Raw genomic sequence first — 22,600 nt, forward strand, 5'->3', positions numbered from 1 at the left:
TTAATGTCATCAACATTGGATAGCGTGCATCCACAGAAAGGGATGTTGATCTGAAATGTTGCGCACACTTTTGTATTTAACATTTTTATTTTATTTTTGAGCCTTGAGCAGCTTGGCAACTATTAATCTAAAAAAAAGTTCATACATTTTTTGGGAGAAGCTAATATATATTTACGAAGTGGGGAAAAACGCAGAAAGTATTTCAGTGGAAAATTTGTGGCAGGCTCTACCTACTAATAATAATAATAATATTTGTCTATAAAATAATGCTTTAGAAACTCAAAGTCCCACATGACCAACAAAGGTGATTTGAACAGCAAGTGAACAGTCATTTGGTTTCATCTTTTATTCCGACAGAACATCACCCCATGGGGATTTACGTTAATCGATTACAAAGTAGGACCTTGCCAAGTACTGCAAGGGAGAACAGCCTTCACGAAAATTCTATACAAACAACACAGTTAATGACATGCATAATAGTATAAAACCAAATACATATTTGTGGATACGATATAGAACTCACTACTAGCACTCTCATATATGATGTTCAACTAACCCAACATGGAAAATAACACAATTCTCCCCCAAAAGTGATGAAAGGCACTGATGGCGATATACATACGCTCCACCAATGAGGCGTTGCGTTTCACTATATAGTGGACGGCTTGCTCATATCATAACTGGAGACATTATTGGGCAGGATCGTTTGTTTTAAATGGCTTTTACTTTCACCCATCGATGTTACATGTGTTACCTCAATGCCAACACAGATATTTTATATTTAAACATGTGAAGGTAAAATTACATTTAATGTTCTGCTGAAATGGAAGGTGAATTCATTTGACTTTAAACGTTTCTAACTTCAGATAAAACACCTGTGCGTATTTTTTCTTCTAAAACTCACAACGCACAGTGATCAACTTGGATAAAAAATAGAAAGTGTAAATATATAAATCATCATCAAACATTAGACTGTACAGTTCAAGAGTATAATACAGATGGAAATCACCATCACACGTAGTATAAAAAGATAGATGCGTTGTGTCCTGCATGCGTCTTGCTTCAGAGACAGTTTGTTCTGTGCGATCAATCTTTGGAACATGACATTCATATAGTTTGGTTTAGATAGAAGGCAGAATTATAAATAAAACGTTTGTATACTTAAAGCCAGTATTCCCAGTAGATGAGGTATATGAACACTGACTAAAATATACAGCCATTTTGACTATGGCCAGCAAAGAACCGCTGACAGCTTAGTGAAACCAGTTTACAGTGATAAAGGAAAGAGTATGGCAGAGAAAGGCTTTCTGACGGTCAGTCATTAGCAGGAATCTCTTTGCACAATAGGCAACTTAAGGGTCGGTTCTCTTATCAAATCTAATCATTAAAAATGTGTTATATAATTGTTTAGAATATTAGCTGCAAACACTTTCTCCATCTCAGAGGAAACATGTTTCAGTAAATTTCCCAAGCCACTAGCATAGCACTGCAAACCAACTCTCACAGGAAGAGATTTTTAAACTTTTTCAGTGTTCTAAATAAAACATAGTTTTAAACCTGCTGGTGTCTACTGAGCAACATTAGAGAGATGGAGGTAAAAGTTGCATGGAGAAAGTCTAACTTTAAAATCTTCACATATTACGTAATTTCACACAACTCAGATATGTACTACTATGGACAAAGAAACAAGAATCACTTGTAAAAAGAAATTGGGAGGCATTTGCAGGAGGACTGCAGACAATCAAACTGCACTAGTGTATAAGCAATGAACGGATGTACAATATAGGAAATATTTTAGAAGCACAAATTTGGGTATTGAATTTTAACAGAAGAATAACCGCTGCTGTAGAGCTCAAGACAGCGTTTCAACTAAAATAAGGAAGAGTTCAGATCACAGTGAAAAACTTATGTTGAATAATAAAGTTTCTTTGACAAACGTGCTGTGGAATAGTGCAGAGTATGTACTTGTTCCTCGTCTTCATCATTTCTTTGTTCTGGAGCGAAAGACGTTTTACTTGTCACCCTCTCATCCTGCACATAGCTACACATCATTCACAGAGGTTCACATTGACAATGAAGCTATATATGCACTCACAGTACAGTAAAGCATCGTCAGACTGATTATTTAGTAAAAGGTGACTTTGTTTGCCATAAAGTGTTGACACTGCCACACGTAGCCTTTAGGAACTACTGTATAATCTGGTCTGTCGAATAGGAATCTAAAGGGCGATATCTTAATTTTTTATCTAAAAAAAAAATATATATCTATATATCTGTGCAAAGTTTGGTCTTTATTGAGGAGTATCTAATGAATAAGAAGTATCAGGTTTTTTTATTGTGAACATTTAATGAGTTTCTTTTTCTTTTTTCCCCAATGGAAATGGCTTGACGGTTTAACTTGCCTCTGGGTTCTCTGTGTGGACTGCTTCCATTTCAGTGATGTGTGACTAAATATATATATTAAAACCAGCACAATCCCTGGCATTTTATTATGTGCCTATATGAAGGCAATCTGCACAATATGCTATGCTGGCTAATGGTCAAGCCAGAGAGCACTTTTTTTTCTTTTTTCGTTTACTGTTTTATCTGTAAAAACACAATGCGGCCACTGATGTAGGTTTGCAGAGATATCCGATCACACTCTGCTAACGCAAATGTCATTGCCACAAATTCACTGCGATGCTGCACAGAATCTGTACATATTGTTCAGCCTTTCGCCGATGTTCCCCCTCCGTGAACTCCTGCTTAGCGGGCCAACAAACATGTCCGCCCCCCTAGCCAGGGCCCCATCCTGTCTCCCTCTTAGCCAGCCTCATCAACAGCTGGTGGTGGCGCCGTTCAGTAGCTGCTTGGCAGCAGAGCATTCTTCACTTTCGGGGTTGGTCCCCTTGTCGTCAAGAGGACCAACCATTGCGGGATTGGCTTTGGGTTTCTGCTTGCGTCTGATCTTGAACACATCCCACTTGTCGGAGAGCAGACCCTTGTTGAAAATGATGGACGCCAGCCAGGAGAACAGAAGAATGGACACCAGCGAGATGACCATGATGGTCGTACGGAAGGGGAAGAACTGGGTCATATTCCCTTCGGCGTCCAGCCGGCAGCCGGGGAACTTGATGGCTGGCGGAAGGCCAATGAGGGGCTCCCCGCTCAGGATCCTCATGATGATCCCCATCAGGTAGCCCACAGAGGCTCCGTAAGCGTTGGACACCTTGAAGAAGAGCACACAGACCAACTGAGGGAACATGATGGTGTAGGACATGTCCACGCCCACCAGCCAGAAGACCAGCACACTGTTGTCCAGGAAGGTGAGGGAGGTGCCGGCCAGGCCCACCACCACCACTGAGATTCGTATCACCCACTGCATCTCACGGTCCGATGCCTGAAGGAGTGGAAAGAATGACAAGAAAGTTAGGAAGTTACTTTAACTGGACTTTTTTTCAGCGTGTACACACAATATGTACAGATGGCGGATCGTTAGGAGAAATTCACAGTTTGACAAAAACGTGATTTTGTCAACAAGCATTCTCCAGAATTGCTGACTCTACCTTTAAGACGGGATCCACTTACAAAGACCCAGTGCCCATGAGTTACAGCACTATAAGAGGCTGAGCCCAACAGTGAACCCGCTCATTGTATGGAACATTCCTTGGGGGTGAAAAATGAAATAGATCATTGTTATAAGAGAGCAAACTTTATAAACAAGACTCATTCTGAAACCGTGGGCAAACTGGACAGTATGTACAGTATTGCAAAGTCAATAGCTACTTTGTTGCTGCCTCCAGCTTGTGTTGTGAGTGTACTGTATATCAATGTGGGTTGTAAATGTATTGTGGCTACATACACTAGGATTATATGATGATGGTCACTACAGGCACTTTTTGTAGATGATTATTTTAAATGAAGGCAGATTCAAGAAGAGATCCTGACATTGCAAGTAATCCATCAAAAGGAATTAATCCGTATTGAACTTTCCTAAATTAGGGGGATGTGCGAGTAGACAGATTGAAAGAAGAGGTTCAAAATCAAACATATACTGGTGGTGTTTTGACATGCAACAAAGTAAATGCCACTGTCCTCTTTGCCACCTTTGACTCTTACAAAAAGCAGTCATTTTGTAAGATTAGCTCCATGTTCTTTAAAATCCTGTATTGACTGTGAACCAGGCCAAAATGTCTGGTTCACAGTGTGCATTATAAAGTCAAAGTTATTCATCTTCAGACAACAAAACACACGGTTAACTAGCCCATTTCAGACTTCACCATGCGTTTCCTATATCAATTTAGTTCAGTTTCTGAGGGGAAAACCCCACATACTATCATGCAAGAGAGAAAACACTTAACCTACTGTAATGAATACAAGTTTTTTGGTGACATTACTAACATTTGCAGATAACATTCAAGTACATTCAGCAAATGTACAGCCCCAGTTTTGACGTATTAATCAAGCCCCAACCACAACCGTGTTCTACCAGCATCCAATGCGGAAGTGACTGCAAAAATTGCAGTAGCACCGGGTGGCCACTTAGGGCAGGTTGCAGAACAGAGCCATTTCTCTTTGACTCCCATGTTAAATATGCCGTTTTCACAGCATTATTAAACCTATTTAAGGCCTGGTTCAAAAAAACATTCTTGTCTGTAAGTTTAATTCATATCTCCATGACAACACTGAGGGGGGTGAATTTTTTTCTAGCTGGCTAGTTTTTATTCCATTGGAGGTTAAAATATATGAATAATTAGGGCTCGGTCTCTTGAGTGACAGCTAGCCGCCCGTTAGCCCTCACTTCGCCTCGGAAGTATACCTCAGCTAGATGGGCATATCTCCCAAGACATGATAAAACTGGAATTTGCAGTTAAAAAACAGAGGGAAAAACAGCCACATCAGTAAATTTATATGCATAGTCAAGCTTCAGGTATAGCATGTACTTTAAGGCCAGAACACACCGGTCCGACTACCGACCGTCGCCCGAAAATGGAGTCTGCCGTTTCAGGCAGCTCCAGTCTGCCCGTCGCGGCCAAAAAAGTGCCAAGAACACACCGAGCCGGCTACTGACTTTCCGTACGCTCTGCGCTTGCGCGGGACGTAATGTCTCCATAACAGCAGGCGGCGCTAATCTGTATTGTGGGCCAAAAAAATACGGAAGCCGGAAATGATGGGACAGCTCTCTAGACCATAAACATAGATATAAATACGTATTTATATCTATGGACCATAAAGAGCACCATTTTTAGCAGAGAGTGTCGAGCATGGTGTCGAGCAGTCAACAAGTGTTGATGCATGCGAGTACTCGCTGAACGAAACAAACAAACACATTAAAACAATGGCTAGCGATGCGATACTGTTGTCAGCTGTTTGTGCTACCCGCCTCACTTCCGGGCTTCACTGATTCGCTAGCCCCCCACCAATCAAATTGCTCCGTCTGAAAGACTGCCCGAAAAGAAGCCCGACGACATCTACGACGGCACCGAACACACCAAACAGATTTGTGTCCCCGCCCCCTCCAGACTCTCCGACCATGTTCGATGGCCGATTATCGGGCCGGTGTGTCCTGGCCTTTACAAGTCCAGTTGCGTCACGTAAACGTAATGAGTGACTAGCAGTCAAGACTCGCTGGTGAGATAGCCTTTTCTATAGCCAATTCAAAAACGTTTTTGATTCTCAAACCTTCCTTTCGTCTTTTTTAGTTTTTATTTATGTAAGGTCTGGGACAATGATTGGATCAGACCAAAGTGCAATATAAATCCTTTGAACCTTTAAACTCTTATTTCTTTTCTCAACTTAACTGTTTCTGTCGTCACTATTATAGTAAAGTAGCAACGTTTTAAAATATATTTGGTTATGGAGCCTCACCTGCTTTCTGATGATGTTCTTGTAGATATTTGAGGAAAACATTGAGGCTGAAGAAAGAAGAGCTGAGTCCATGGAAGACATGACAGCGGCCGCTACAGCTCCAATGCCAATGATAGAGATGTAGGGTGGTGTGAGGTACTGCAGGACGATGGGAAGGATGGAGCCTGCCTGGTCCCGTTCATACGGCGTGGGCAATCCATAGGCGGTTGCATTCCAGTCTGGGAGGAGGGACGGATGAATATTTTGAAATAGACCAAAGGAATGACAGAGGGGACGAGTTATGGTGACAAGATGGGTTAAATCTGACTAAACAAAGCTTAGAGAGTCAGTGATTCTGGAGAACGCTAGTTGTCAAAATTACTTTGTGTCAAAATCAGTGAATATTTCATGACAGTCCGCTACCTGTCCATACTGTGTGCGCATAAAAACAAATCTGGTGTTGTCAAAATCAAAAGGTATGTGAACAAAAGGGGCTAGTTGTTAACAGCAACATGCCATCTTACAAAGCCTGGGGTGTGTATTCACACTGGATTTGAGTACAGACAGATGGCAATTCCTGAGGAGATATTCACTGATTTTGAGAAAAAAGTGATTTCGACAACAAGCATTCTCTAGAGTTGCTGACTCCACCTTTAATTCCCATGAAATGATGAGAAAGAAAATGGATAAAATCTGACTTTCAAATGCAGAGATCTAAGGCAGAAGCAGACACCAAGGTAAGGAAATAGGTTTTAAGCATTTTCCACAACTGTGAGTTAAGAGTGTGCACCTGTAGACGCAGCAACTGCTCCGACCAGAATGGAGGGGATACCCAGCACCAGGCAGAAGCCCGAAGAGGCGAAGCAGGTCACTTGAGCCTGGGTGTAAGACGAGGCTGACAGAATTCTTTGGTAGAACGCCTGGTAGGCCAAACCTCCCAGAGCCTGGTAGAAGCACATGATAGGAATCAAGTTTGTACAGCAACACAGGACAAGAAGGGTCAATCTTCTCAGGACTTTGCTGTTGTTATGTATCCTGTTGCTATGCTCCTCTAACAAAATAATCCTATATGTTTTTAACTGCTGTGGTGGCAGGAATGATCTAAATACTGGAAAAGTTGTGTGTTTGATGACATGTGGTGCCGTCTTTGTAGTGTGTATGAAGACCGTTCCACTCACAAGCAGCATGAAGTCGTCAAACCACTTGCCGGCCTCATCGAACTTCACCGTGCCAACCCAGGGAGCCTGGAAGGTGTGGTTGTAGGCCGTCAGTGAGATGTCCATAGTGTTCGGGTTGGTCAACATGAAGGGAACACACACCCACTGTAAACACAAACACAAGGACAAAGCTAATCTGATTATTGGCCCAGCGGGGGGAAAGTTCTCAGTCAGTCACTGGGAATTAGAAATCTGAAACCAGAGTTGGAGTTAACCCTCCAGTTTACGTGCAGCCCTTTTGGGTAAGCTTACATTTGTCTCTTGGATCCAGAATTGTCAGCATTAAGTTTCTATGATTAATGAAACAAACGTATCAAGAGGTCTATGATGTAGTTGACCAGTATTCACTATTCATTAATATAGCTGGCAGTCTGTCTGTCTGTCTGTCTGTCTGTCTGTCTGTCTGTCTGTCTGTCTGTCTGTCTGTCTGTCTGTCTGTCTGTCTGTCTGTCTGTCTGTCTGTCTGTCTGTCTGTCTGTCTGTCTGTCTGTCTGTCTGTCTGTCTGTCTGTCTGTCTGTCTGTCTGTCTTTGTCCTGAATGGGGGAGACTTATGGGGGTTCACCAAAACATCTGACATTGCCAAATGGAATGGCACCCTTCACAATTCCACAACCTGAATGTTCAAAATAGCCCCTGGGTTGAACGGGTCAACAGAAGGTTACGCACCAGACTGACAAAGATGAGGATGAGCTGGATGACATCTGTGTAAGCCACAGAGTAGAGCCCCCCCAGCAGTGTGTAGACTATGGCCACCACTGCGGAGATGATGATGGAGTAGAAGTAGGACAGGTCCAGGATCACACTCATAGTACCACCTGGAACAACACAGCAGAGCAATGGGCATTTTGAAAGACAGGCGGAGAGACAAAGATTCATAACAGCAAGATGTCTAACACATAACAGGCTTTGTTTGCTACAGATACATGCAACTGCTTACTGTGATCATTTAATTAGGTGTTTTATAAAAAGGTCAGTTTCTCTTGCTTTTTAAAATGCTTTGATCCGTCCCTCCCTCCCAGACACACATACACACATATACATGCTTCCACTCTTAGGGCCCGTGTCCACCAACCGCCTTTTTCTGAGCGCAAATCAACTTTTTTTCAATGGATCCCAATGAGAAGCGAAAAAGCGCTAAGTGGACATGGGCCCTTCTGTAGTAATGCTAAAGATTTACTAGGAAGCTGTGTATATGTCTCCATGCAGTATTTTACAAAAAAAAAACACTTTGACAAACAGAGAAAAAGCTATTTCTAGCCATTTTAGTTAAGACTTACAATTACACTGAAGCATTGTGGCTTTGATTTATGAGCTAAGCTAAGGCAAAAAGCCGGCATAGCAGTGACAATGATACAATTAGGCTAAAGCAACAGAACTACAGAAAAACATACTGTGATAGAAGCAGCCTATTGATTGTGACTCCAAAATATTCCTTCTTCACCGTTCTGGGTGGGATTATCACCCTTTTAATGATGAACAGTTTTAATGGAGTTTTTTTTTTAAATCAGGAAGAAGGTAAAGCGCAAAGTGTATTCAAGAAGTAAAACAAATGTGTACAAAATTAGAAAACTGTACAGTATAAGTTATAAATAAAAAAAAATAAAAAAAAGACATCTTGTTACTCAAACAAGGCAAGCAAAACGTCACTACCTGCACCGTCTCTTCTGCCACATTGCCGGGGTCTCCCCAGCAGCAGCAGCCTGCAGCCACACCACAACAATGCCCTTAAACAGAGAAGTGTCAGATCGGCACCATCGACCGCCACTCACCACCCCGCTGACCTCCAACCGCCCACCCCCATGGACCTTAGTCTCAGCTTTCTGTCTATATCCATCTTGATGGCACATGCTCAACTGCTCTCGTTTGACAACTGCTTTTTGTCACCTTATTGTTCAAGCTGCTTTATTATATTATACATTATTCTTTGTTTTATTATTATTATTATTATTATCTTTCCTTTATAGACGGACTAACTCTTCATTTTATTTAACAGGAATAAATAGATACTCCAGTTAGTAACCATGTGTTCGTACTTGACAGAAAAATGCATCTTGTAAGTTAAGTGTAGCGCAGTTACATAAGCTCTACATAGGCTGTAATTCATTGAGAGGTACAAAGTGACAAACTTAAACATGAGCCACCACACGCCGCAAACTTTACTTAGCAAAACTTAACTAAGCTGGTTAAGTTAAAATTATATATTTTTCCCCTTTAGGATTTAAGACCACAAGTGGTCAGTCGAGATGCATTCTGATGCCAAGTGCAAACTGAAATCCAGCTCAGCTAAATCTTGACATGGATTTGGACGCCAATTTTGATGGAACAGGACTTTAGTGTGGTTGTTTGTCATGAAACTTCTCTTATGGTGTGGTATGACACAACGTATTGTAAATATAACCTGGCTGGTCTGTGTGATATGGCACAGGAGCTGTTATTTGTTCTGTGCTGAGCTGGGCTGTTCCCCTCTGTGCTAAATTTAGGGCGGAGAAAGGTGGAATGAAATTCAGGGGCCTCTGGGACTTAATGGGCAGCACCAGGGATGGACAGAGGGAAAGAGCTGCCTTAACACCCATGTGTTGTTTTTAGATCCTTGCCCCACTTACGAAACTCAAGCATATGCATGTACACACACACACACACACACACACACACACACACACACACACACACACACACACACACACACACACACACACACACACACACACACACACACACACACACACACACACACACACACACACACACACACACACACACACACACACACACACACACACACACACACACACACACACACACACACACACACACACACACACACACACACACACACATTGCAACCTTGTTGTACTGTTCCGGCTTCTTTCCTGGCAGAAATGTGACTATGGCAGTGCACAGTTGGTATTATACAGCTGACTGACAGCACATGGAAATTCTCTTTTTTTGTTTTTACAGGTTAAACCCTTTCTGGCAGTGAGCCGCCACACAGACATTCACTCAAGCAGGCCATGCAGCTCAGTTTATGCTACACATATAAATTGTCTCCCAGCAACACAGCCACTCTGGATCAAATACTCAAAGCACTCTCTGGAGTGACAAGTGTGTGTGTGTGTGTGTGTGTGCGCGTGTAATGCCAAGCGCACATTGGGGCTGTATTCATAACTGTCCCAGGAACAACAACATAAGGTTTAATTGAGGAGTCCCCCCTGTTTCTAAATTGGTTAAATAGGTTAGGGATAAAACAACCCAGGACAATTCATGCCTCTCTACTAGTCCTTCTGTTGGCCGTCAGCACCGCATACAGTGCTGCTTTGGTGACTCAAACACTGTCAATGGATTTCACTGTATCCCGTCAAGTCTTTTTAAACATCTTTCACACAGAAATTAAATTATTAGTCAGCATGTAACATTTACCCTGTGTCAATCAGTCAGTGCCTTGGCACAAACAATGGAACAAGTCTCTAATGACTGCAATCTAGTTTGAATAATTGATCACCTTTCACAATCAACAGGCTGCTCGATGCTTAACCCCCTTTTTCAAATAACGCTGGAAAAGAAAACAGCATTAAAAACATACAAGAAAACATTGTACACATACACATTTTCTCCCACGAACATTCCCACTGCAGAGCACATGCACACTTGCATCGACTATCAATGCGCATAAACACACACACACACACACACACACACACACACACACACTTCAATTATCACTTAAAGATTCGCGAAACAATGGGCTAGTAAAATGTTTTTTTTACATTGACAAATATAGTAACTTCTATAGACATAACAGACCCTTTACATAAATAATGCTAATCTTATTTTATAGAGCCACTTTATTCTTCAAAAAAACATATTGTCATTAAAACAATTTACAAAAAACAATATTAATCCACAGTAATAAAAGTAATCCAAGTCGGCAGTTAATTATAGTGTCTGACTCATTTTGCATATATGGAAATGCGTCTACATTTGTGTTTTCATTTCACATCAGCAAGGCAGTAAAGGCAAGCTTCTACAGCATCTGGGTGTAAAAAGTGTGTGTGGCTCATTTATGTTTTCTAAGCTATTAATATTATTATTATTATTATTATTATATGATAATTATATAGGACAATGACTGTTTGAAAGGGCACGATATCCAATAGCTAACCGTAATTTACCTAAAAACATTTTTTAATATGTTTTTTTCAAATATTGTGCTGTGTATGTGGGTTTTTATTAATGTATTGTTTTTCTACAGTTGTGCTTTTTATATCATGGTTTATCTTGAAGCAGGTTACATTTACAGTGTGGTAAAAATAACAGAAACAACTGACAGTATAATACCTACTCCAATAAAATGGTTCAGTCGTAAATAGTTTGCGGAAATGTTTTTTGCATTCATTAATAAAGCCGTCGTGTGTGGTGATGATTTTATGACGCTGTTCACGTGTCGTACATTGAATTCCTTACACCTGTTTTTTCTTTCTTCAGTAATCTACAGTGCTGACACAATTGACTGGATGCCAGTAAAGCCCCAACCATCAACACCCAGCTGTCTTTCTGCTGTAGTGTTTATGGGCTGCCTGCGTGATTGCAAAGGTATGTGCGTGTGCACGTTGCAGTGCCAGAAAGGTTTGCAGTGTGAAGTAACTTACCCAGGCTGACGAGTGTACGTGCCACCCAGAGGACATCAGCTACCAGTGCGGGAAAGATCAGCGCAGTGCTCAGAACGTCCCCGTACTTCTGCTGGAAGGGGTCCATCATTGTCATATATTTGTTCTCTCTCATAGGCTTGGCAAAGAAAAAACCACCTGTAGCCAGAGGGAAGGGATACACATGAAATCATAAACTCTTCCTGGAAATGATGAAGGCATCTGTCTCTAAAAAAAAATAATTTCACAACCCACATAAGAGAAAAAGGAAGAAGAGGGTGAGTGTGGAGAATGAGACAACAAGGGAGTTTGGACAATAAGTACAGCAAGTGTTCCTTCCAGATAACACAATACAAACACCTTCAGCTAAACTCATGGGTCCACTTGACTAACAATGGACAAGTACAGAACGGGGAAAGTTATATTTCCAGGTCAGGGACTTTGGAGTTTTCCAGTTCTCCATTAATTTCCCTGCTTCAAAATGTTTACGACGGTCCACCATGTGTGATAAAGTCAGGAGAGGGCAACCTAAGCCTCTGGGTGAACTCATCCCTTTGCACCTGTTGCTTCATGTTACAATCCCTAAACTGATTTCTGATGGTCCTATTTTTACCATGAGTGACACTTTTATTTGAACATTGAGTCCGACGGGGGTTAGGGTTACGGGGGCGAAGTTACCGGTCAACAACTGATTTGGCCCCCCAATTCGAAACCTGTGGGAGCCATGTGGAAAGGCTACGACATGAACTGTCAGGTCATTCTCATAAATTCCAGTTTTATTTTAGCTTTGTTTTGTTTCTTGTGTACTCATAGCTTATTTTCTTAATCATTTTGTTTTAGTTATTTTTTTAACTTTTTTTCTGTATCCCTTGTCTGTTTATGTGAGGGAGGGGGGAGGGGAGAGGGGGTTGGGTGTTGCGTATGTATTGTATGTGTTTACTTATTCTGTTTTTTTTTGTCCATATGTAAAAAAAACATAAAACCACTAAAATAAAAGTTTAAAAAAAAACAACTCCTAGCTTGAGATTAATATGTAAAAAGTGGGTGTAGATACGTTGGAACACTTCATTTAGCAGTTTTACAAAGATGTGGTTAGTGTTCTCAGGTGCAGTGTGTAATATTGGAATATTTAGTGTCATCTAGAGGTGAAAGTTCTAGAATGGAACGCTTCCTCGGTAACCACTCCCTTTTGAATATTCACAGAAGCTACAGTGGCCTTCATGGACAAGAAGCTAGTTACTAAAGATGGCATCATCACCCATTGTCACAAGTATTTCCACAATGACAAGAGATGAGGAGAAGATATATAGATTTATTTATTTATTTATTTATTACATTGTACTTCTTCTATGTCTTCCAACAGGTGCATTTCCCCAGGACCCCCACAATAATTATGCATATGGCTGTTAAGATTGTCCATTCTGTGCTACTGTAGAAACATGGCAGTGCAAAATGGTAGTCTCCATGTGGATCGAACTGCTGCTAAGTAGGTATTAAAAGGCTATGATAAAATTATTGATTTTCAAGCGAGAATTCACTAATTTCAATACTTTTCAACATTATAATCCATTTCTACCAAGTCTGTTTTGAAAAATGCCAATCAATTCTACACATTGCACCTTTAATCCTACAGATGTGTTTTGTTGCCAAAATACTTATTCAGCCAATAACATTTCTCTAAACTAGTACCCGAGTCTCATTATCCCACATGACTTCCATTAGCTACTGAGAGGATTCATTGAATGTTGACAAATCTTTCCGCTTGAAATTAACCTTCTTGCCAAAAACTCATTTTACTGGCAATTACCGGTTTTAATTTCAGACCTTGCATACAAGACCATTACAACGCAAGTTCACTTCTGTTTTGTCATTTGTGTCAGGGTGTCAATGGTGCTTCTCACCTAAGAAGAAGGTCAGAACATAAGGCACAGGCATTAGCGCCCACACTGCGCCCAGTGTTGGGTTGTATGTTGCTTCAGCGATCCCGAGGATGAACCCTCCTCCCACCCATGTAGCTGCAGAGTAGGAAAAAAAAGAAAGATATTTGAAGGACAGACATGACGCAGACAACACACTGGCTTTTCCACATTCCAATAACTTTTAGACACATCAGCACTAGATTTCATTTTACGGGTATGAATTATACAAATAATTTAATATCATGAACACATAAGAGTCTCAAAAAGATCAATGGTAGACTGGACTGAGCTACATTTTGACCGCCCCCCTCTCCTTTACCAGTAAGAGTGAAGATTCCGACTAGCAAGTTGATGTTGCGTCCCGCCAGTAGCGTTATCTCCATGCCATCTCCCGTGCACTTCTTCTCCTCCCTCTTGGAGCGCATGGACGCCCAGATACCCGTGCCCAAGATCAGCATGTAGAACGCCGCCATCACCACCAGACCCGGCACATTGAGAGTCATCCTGGAACCTCTTTTTGGTGTGGTTCCTGTGAAGAGACAACATGAAGAATCATGAAGAAATGTGCAATTGTGTTTGCAATGGTTGTAATATAACATACAGTTCATAATGCCCAATCAAATTACATTACAATACATACTCTGATTTACTTGTAGAACTGCAGGGTGAGAGGGAGGGAGGGCAGGGGAGGCAAGTTTGCACAAATTCAAAGTGTCATCTTAGATGACTGACAAACAAAAAAGGTACATTCATCATGTGCACAAAGCAAATAAGCGCAAATTATAAGATAATGTTCAGAGAACAGGGGCATGTATTCAAATCAATGAAAAGAGGAGGGTGGGTGAGGTGGAAAAGGAACTCTACATATAAAGTGGATAAAGTAAAGGCTGAAGTGGAAAAAAATGAAATAAGAAAGGGGCAGCAGCAGCTTGGATGACCTGGCTCCGCTTGCTTGGCAATAGGGGCGGGGAGGAAGGAAAACAAGAAGGCAAAGGTGTGAGGGATGAAGAGTCGGAGAAGCGGAAGTTGTCTCACCATAATACTTGGCAGCACTGACAAAGATGGCGGACAGATGTTGTCCCCCGTCTTCAGTGGTCGGGCGGCCCGAGTTTCGACCCCAAACATCGGGAAGTGGACTCGACTAAGGGCCATGTTAATGTGTGTACATGTCTGTGTCTCTATGTGTTTGGTAACAGTAACTGTGCACTAGACAGATCGTTTTTTAAAGAAAGGATTAAAAGATGATAAAAGCCTTTGCACCTATTTTAAAAAAAGCATTCATCTCTGACTGCTGTATCACACCTACTTGCGTCCACCTCTCTGCACATTAACATGGCTGACGTTGGCTATACTGTATCAGCTGTGTTAATCCAGTCCAGGAAGAGTGAAGGACTCAAGGCATGTTTTCGGTTTTCTATCTAAAATATCACAATAAGGCAGTTTCTTAGAAAACTTTTTACTTTATTATAGAAATTGATCATGAACAAAGCCATCATTGTTAGGTGAAAAGGAAGACATGGCCCCTGCCAAACGCAAAAAACACAATTTTTATACAAAAATCTACTGCTCATAAAACTCAAAGCAGAAAGACTATATCCACTTCGGAGAATGGGCAGGGGAAAAAAGGAAATGTTTGTCCAAGGAATGGACTGTTAAAGACCAATGGGAGGCGAGAGAGAGAGTGAGAGTGTGTGTGTGTGCAGTTGTTTATGTGAGGGAATGTATTGAATGGGTAAGGAAGGGGGTGGCTGGCTCTGTGCCAAAATCAACACAAGCCTGAAAAGCTTCCACTGTAGTTTTAGGTGTTGTTTGGTTTGTGTTATTGCACAATTTTACAGTCATCACATATCAGACATTGCAAGTTCAAATTGCACCTTTATTTTACATTATTATGTCAGTATTTTGTGGCGCTATACAGCTGGGTCAATGTGACATACATGCATGTGTTGACATCAAAGTGTTGGCCTATATTCAGAAGCCCCTTTTTCTACAACAGTTTATAAGCTGTATACATTTGGACTTCACCACTGCTTTAGTTGACAATTGTTGATAGGTCGGGAACAAATATCAAGCAATGACCAGGAGAGACATACACTACACCGTGTGATAAACATTCAACTGGCAGTGCAGCTGCGGACAACCCGCCCCTTAAATCGGAGAGAACAATGTTTGAAACTATTTCAGGGACTCGTAAAATGTTTTAGTGGGCTTTATGAAACCACAGGGGTGGCAGAATTCTTTGTGGGCTGCTGGGGTTTTTGCTCTTCTCATAAAGGAATCCATGTCCCAGTCCTAGATATTCTGAGAAATTTGCCTTGTAGTTTTCCACAAATTGAAAATGTGCTGACATTACAGCTCACCCTGATGTGTAATGTAATATTTAGTTTCCCCTTAAGCCTACATAAATTAATCTTTTAGCCATTTGGAGCCAGAAGAACAAGTAGCAAGCAACACATGCCAACAGATATAAAGCACTGGCATATCAATGCCTTATAAGTTGTTCTAGGCAATGCGCCAGCAAACACCTAATTATACAGACACAGACATGAAGCACCTTATACAACACACAAAGTCAGTCCTATATGTGCTCTCCTTTTAGCTTGAGAGAAAAATAACTTCAGCTCGCCAGCTTCCCTTTAGCTTGCTTCTAAATTTACCAGCTAGTCGCTATCTTTATCTGTCTGCTGTATGGCGCTGAGCAGACCACTGTTTCTTTTTGCTGTGGGTTTTCCTCTCAAGGTCCAAGGGCACTGGCTGTCATAATGCGTAGAGAATGTGAAGCCCACTGAGGCAAATAGCTATGCATCGGCTATATAAATCAAATGGTATTTGATACAGTATTCTTGGTTAATTGAAGCTTTTTGACTTAAACATTCTCCCTGTTGCAGCTGTACATTGGGGTACACTAAACCATACAGTTAATGAGCTGAAAAAGTGGCTAAAATGCTCATCAGCACTACTTACTTGGGCGTTACCCTTTTTCTGTGTTTGCAACCATGTGGATTTGGCATGAACAGTAGTCTTCTGATTCAAGTAGACTAAATGGTTTATTAATGAAGCTGTTTATTTGTGGATTTCAGTTTATAATTGCCTTCTTGACTGTAGACTCAAGTTTTAAGGAAGTGAATTTCACATGTTTCAGTGTGCCCCTCACTCCATTTGTAACAGTGTGCTAGATATGTCACAGAGCCGAGAGGGACCTGGAGTGCCTCAATGGGGGTTACACACACACGCCCTCTAAACCTACTTTGACCACGAGGAACTTGGCTGTGATTGTGGAACACTGGCCTTCCCTCAGTGACCCTGGATGTACTAACATTACTATCTGATCCAAATGCAAAACCATACCTTTCAAATATTGATTCAGTCGCATTACATTTATCATACACTAAAACACACACACAGCACCAGAGTAACATAAAGGATAAACCCTGGCGGCTCTATACACACACTCCATGTTAACTAAAGATATTCAGAAAAGTTTAGTTAGATTGAGAGCTTTTACACATTTATTTCTTCAAAAATCTTCTCCACTAATGTCTAAAAGCTACTCTTCCAAAAGAGAAACCCTTAGAATATAGTTCAGGAGAGACCAAATAAAGTCCAAAGATAGCAGTCGGGTCATTGCCTCATTGCAATTGTTGCCAAATAAATAATAAATAAGCTAGGTCATCTCTTTAGCCAACACTTTAAAGCATCTGACCTGTGCCGTGATAACTGTTCCCAGAAAAGCTAGAAACTGGAAATAGTAAACAGGGTCCATGTTCACAGTGACCTACCTCAGAGATCCAATTACGCTTTTTGCCACAGACAACATCACAGAAAATAAATCTCACGTTAAATAATCTCCTGTCAGTACTTGGCTCGGATGGCAGAAGTCGCTGTGAATGGGAATGCCGTTTTATATGTTAGTGTCAAGTTATTTTACGATAATGTCAATAAGTTCAGCAGTTTGCTTACATAGCATGTCGTCACATTCTTTAAGGTCTTCCCACATGGCTAAAGCGCAAATACAGTGCAGGCACATTAAGTGACATTAGCGTCTTGGGCCACGTGTGAAAGACAAGTTTCATTTTATAGTGAAACACCAAAAGCAAAAGGAAAATCCCTGACAGAAAACCTCTTCACACACGCCCACCAAAAAACAAGAAAAAAAAATTCCACTCACGAGATAAGTCATCTGTAACACGCCTACAAAAATGGACTGCATGCCAGTCAAATGAAGGCACTGAATAAGTACTGTGATACATAAGGTGGAGCCAGCAATTCTGCAGAACGCTTGAAGTCAAATCATTGAATATATCCTGATGAACTGATTCCTGTTCGAACTGTGTACATGCTGAAAGAAAATCTGATGTCTATACACCGCTATAGCCTCTGTAAACAGGAATGTCAACACAGTCGCTCGGAACGACGAGCTGTAGAGCTGTGGCTGGTAACAATGCTATTGCTATTGTAGGGTTACTTACATTTTCCAAAATGAATTAGCTTCAATACCTACTTACATATTGACCAGCTTATTGTCCCGCTTGCTGCAGTTCTCAAAACCCATGCTACATGTTTTCATAGCCATACATCTTAGCCTATAACACAAATGCATTGTTGCTAGCAACGATGGCTCAGTTTGAGCCCTTGTTCGCATAACCGTTTACAAAGTCTAGGCTGTGTATAACACCAGATTTTTTTGCAGCACACTCAGTACGAAGAGGTCGCAGATCGTGAGGAGATAGTCAATGATTTTGACAAATACTTATTTTGACCTCAAGCATTGCCCAAAATCGCTGATTCCACTTTTAACCATAGTTAGTGTGATAGTGCCTCAGGTGCTGTCAGTTTTTAAATAGAAAGCAGAATTCTATACTTATATCTAATTATGAGATTTATAAAAATCTATATTTTAATTTAACGCACAAGGGGTTAATCTCTCCTCAATAATCAAGTAATCAGAATTTTCCCACTGTAGCCTACAACAAATCTTAAATAACTAAATCTAATTTTGACAGTGTATTTAATGCAAGTTTGCCACTCATGATGCCTGAAGGCTTTTTGTCATGAACCTAATGACACCTAAAGTTGGCAGTGTTTAGTTAAGAGAAAGTGGTCACAGTAATGAGTGCATGTTTGGACATGAGTGCTCTCTGTCTAAACAGCCCTGTGGTATTCTCCACAATTACAGGTGCAGAAGTGTGCGCAGCGACAACACTCTATAACTATAAATACCCGCGCCACTACCCACCTCTTGCCCCTCAGTACTTTTCCATTCAGATCAACTCTGCTGACAACTGTGTGTTTACAGACTTTATCAGCCACCATTAGTGGAGAGTTAGCCAGGCGAAGCCTGTAACTTTAGTCACAGACCTACATGTATCTGAGCACACGTAAATTCACACATGCTGAGATGCTAATAGACATCAGATGTGTAATGTGACCTCGCTGAGCTCCAGAAAAACAGAAGAAAAAAATAGCAAAGGAGAAGCAACATTTGCTGTAAGCGTCACATGAATTGCTGCAGCCTTGAACAAACAAAGTAGCTATTTAACATATTGGCTGTACTTTGGAAAAAGCTCTCCTTTAGCATCTGTCATCTGTTCACACTCACACTCTGTTCAAACTATGCTGCTGGATAAGGTCACACTACACGAGTAACATATCTTCATTACTGTGTATAGTTGACACAAGTGGTGGATGAGAGCCAGAGAACAGTGCTATGAAACAATCTGAGATTCACTCACATTACACAGAGCATGCAAAGGTCAGGGAAGCCACAAAAGGATTGGTTAAAAGTAGGCTACATCAAAAAGGTGAATGGAGATCACTGTGAAGACAAATTAAGCTTATCTCAGCCCACTTTGTTAGTTCACTCACAGCACAGCGATGAAAAGGTGTCAGGGTGAGACAGTGACATTTATCAAGACTTAAAGCAACACTTTGAATGATAAAAGTGAAAAAGGGGGGGGGGGGGGGGGGTGGACCAAGTCAGAACAAATGAGTTATTTTCAAGAGGTGAGGACTGGCAGGAAATACTTAATAAACCTTAAACATTACTTAGAAGCAAAGAATAAATAAAAAATAAAAGAAACACATTTAAATAAAACTTCACACCTACAGGGACATACACACAAAACCCTGCTGGGGTCACATTTAAAAGAAATGACAACATTTGTAGCTGCTTTCTGTACAGTCACTCTGTATATAATTTAGTTATAGAAAAGTTCTGTTTACCAGAATAAAAACTCTCCATTACAATTTTACAAACTGAATTTCATCAAAACAAGATCAAATCATTAAAAAAGTATGTATGTAAAATAAATATTCATCAGTCCTAGTCAGTCTGACACAATATGCAAATATACAAACACTGCAGTCCAATGTATTATCCTCTGCAACAATTTTTATATCAAAAGTGCAGGGGGGGGGGGAATGACTGCTTAACAAAAACCTTTGATAGAGGAAATACAGAAGAAACATACATAGCTGTGGACACAAAGGGCTACAGAAGCCAATTTGGCATCAATAGTGCCCTAGAGTTATTACTAGCATAGGCATGCGCTCACACTTAGACTGTCCCAACTTGAACCATAGTAAATAGCCTCTCACCAGCCAAAACACACAATTCTTGTGCAAAAACGTGTCAAAAACGTGTCAAAAGGAGGTACAGAAAGTAAATAACTTGACAGGAAAGAAGAACAACTTGGCACAGGATACACAAGTAAGCATATTCAATGAATGAATACATACCTAGGGGTTATCAGTACGTGTCAGTTCTTAGTGGTGAAGTGAGGAGGGAACACAGGCTTTTCTCTCAAGACAGAGAACAGGCCAGTTGATTAATTCAGTCCAGGTGGATAAAGATTCATTCGACACTCATCCACAGTGCTGGCGAGTGAAAAAGCCCACCAAGAGGTGGAGGGTAGCACAGAGAAACAACCCTGTTGTTCAATTTCTTACACTTAGGAGGCAAAAAAAAAAAAAAAATCAAATTGTTTTTTTTCAAAGAGCTTATGAAGTTGTCAGCGTTGATTCAAAACTCATGGTTCAGGTTCACTGAGGGAGGATGGAACTCTCTAGAATCAGCAGTCAGCCTCGGTCTGCTTATAAGCCTCACATTGTGGGAGGGTTCAGAAAGGATACAAAGAAGAGGGAAGTGGTTACTAGCTGCCTGATTGGTGACTGCATCAGCTCCTGTCTGCAGCCAATTAGCTGTGTTCAGAATGCGGGGGTATATCCAGGCCCTGTTTAGCTTTGTCCAAATGAGGATGAATTTACCTTTGCAGCTGCTGATCAGCTCATTCACAACTCCACCTTTTCCTTTCTAAATCAATCAACTCTCAATTTTTACATTTTCTATAACTTTTAACTAAGGAACTTCTGTTGCCCCCATGAGGGAATTCTAAGTTATTACAAGGACACTGTCGGTGCATCTACATGAGGTAAGCCTTCGGTGATCAGGTATGGATTTTATATCTTCTGCTGTATGTTTTTTTTTTCTGAGCAGTAAGATCAACATCTGAAACATTGAAACACATCTTGCGTGTTCATGGGACTCTTCATAGCCCCTGTGCCAGTGTCAGGGGATAACACCAGTTTGTAAACACTGCCATACTAAAAAAAGAAAGAAATATTTTTGTCGAGCCTATAGGCTCATTCAACTTGGAATCAACTCGTTTGGGGATGGCTTGAATGTAACTGACATTTGTTTATCTGAAAAAGTTACGCACTATACCTTTAACTTTCCTTCCAAAACCACCCTGGTCAAATTGTCCTTTTTTTGCAGCTCCTCTCAAAAGATTCTTGACCTATTTCCACCTATTCCAGAACTATCAGACATGACTCACTGCACCTCTCTGTCTCTCACCTACCTGCTGTGTTTCACAGCGACTGAACAGCCAGCATGACGGATGCCACCAGGATCCTCACACACCTAGAGAAACTAAACACCAGATGCAAGAAGAAAAACATCTCCGTCTTCAGGCTGCCCCTTTTTTTCTCACTTCAGTTTTGTTGGTGTTTGCCCATGTGTGAGCGTGGGCACACACAACTCCCTCCTTGTCCAGGACTTCCACAAAGCTTTCCTTGTTCTGTCCATATGGTTTGGTGTATCAGGCATTCAGTACATAACTTGGTAAGAGCCAGGGGCGGCTCTAGACTATTCTGAGTTGACTTGAGCGCACCATAAGTGGGCGGGTAAGCACATTTTACTTAGAGTCATGGGCAGTAAACCTCAGAGAGCTACCTGATCTTATTGTGAATGAAAAAGTAAAATAGTGAGTTATGCCTTCTGTCTTCTGCAGACACGTTGGTCAGCAAACCAGCCAGAAAGAGGAAAAAAACCTTAAGAATTGTTCTTCAGACCAAACCGTATAAGTCAAGTTATGCTGTTTTTGTTAAGGTTAGCAAAAATATGTCAATCTAAGACCCACTCTCCCTTTTTTGTACCCTGAAATTCATTTTATGCACATATTATTTTTGTCTGTACTATTGCAAGAGCAGGGGGATGGGAGCTCTTAGAGAGGAATCATAGAGGAAGAAGCCAATTGGTTTATTAAAGACCTCCTTCAGCCCAGCTGCAAACTGTTCTTCATGCTACCGCAGCATCCAGTCTCCCACCACAAGCCATCAGACTGTTGAACTCTATTAACCTCAACACTATGCCACTTTGCAACAGATAGCATCTGTTTAAAAATGTCTGTTTACGTTTTAATGATTGACATCTGTAAATACCAGCTGTAATTGTTGAGCATATGACAAATGAATATCTTTAATCTTTAATAATTTATTTTTAATAAACAATAGTGGATTATGTTTCAAAAACTTCCATGTCATGTGTCCCAGGGGGGCTCAATATCCTAATTTTGTCTAGGGCACCCAAATGGTTTGAGCCGGCCCTGGTAAGAGCTAGGCTGCAGAAGTTGCAGTGAAGTAATAGGCACAGGTGGGTTTGGTTAAAAATAGACAAAGGGAAAACAAGAGTGTTATGCTCATGTTTCCAGAGGA

The 22,600-nt window shown here is 41.0% G+C and overlaps 1 protein-coding gene across 2 annotated transcripts; it reads right to left on the reverse strand.

The window, feature by feature from the left end:
- Positions 1–321: 321 nt before the first annotated feature.
- On the reverse strand, positions 322–20,656 carry LOC307251908 (high affinity choline transporter 1-like). 2 transcript variants are annotated; one of them, XM_080029361.1, is made up of 10 exons: positions 20,555–20,613; positions 20,345–20,405; positions 13,926–14,135; positions 13,589–13,702; positions 11,691–11,846; positions 7,711–7,859; positions 7,005–7,148; positions 6,617–6,770; positions 5,848–6,065; positions 322–3,379 (listed from the first exon to the last, which is right to left on the reverse strand). In XM_080029361.1, the coding sequence occupies exons 3-10, from the start codon at positions 14,107–14,109 to the stop codon at positions 2,816–2,818; spliced, it is 1,683 nt and encodes a 560-aa protein (XP_079885487.1). In that variant the 5' UTR covers positions 14,110–14,135; positions 20,345–20,405; positions 20,555–20,613; the 3' UTR covers positions 322–2,815. The 2 variants fall into 2 exon arrangements, with proteins under 2 accessions (XP_079885487.1, XP_079885486.1); XM_080029360.1 differs by having other exon boundaries at positions 20,345–20,656.
- Positions 20,657–22,600: the final 1,944 nt, after the last annotated feature.

This window comes from Ammodytes marinus, assembly GCF_949987685.1.
Source record: "Ammodytes marinus genome assembly, chromosome: 6".
In the NCBI taxonomy this organism is placed as follows: Eukaryota; Metazoa; Chordata; class Actinopteri; order Uranoscopiformes; family Ammodytidae; genus Ammodytes; species Ammodytes marinus.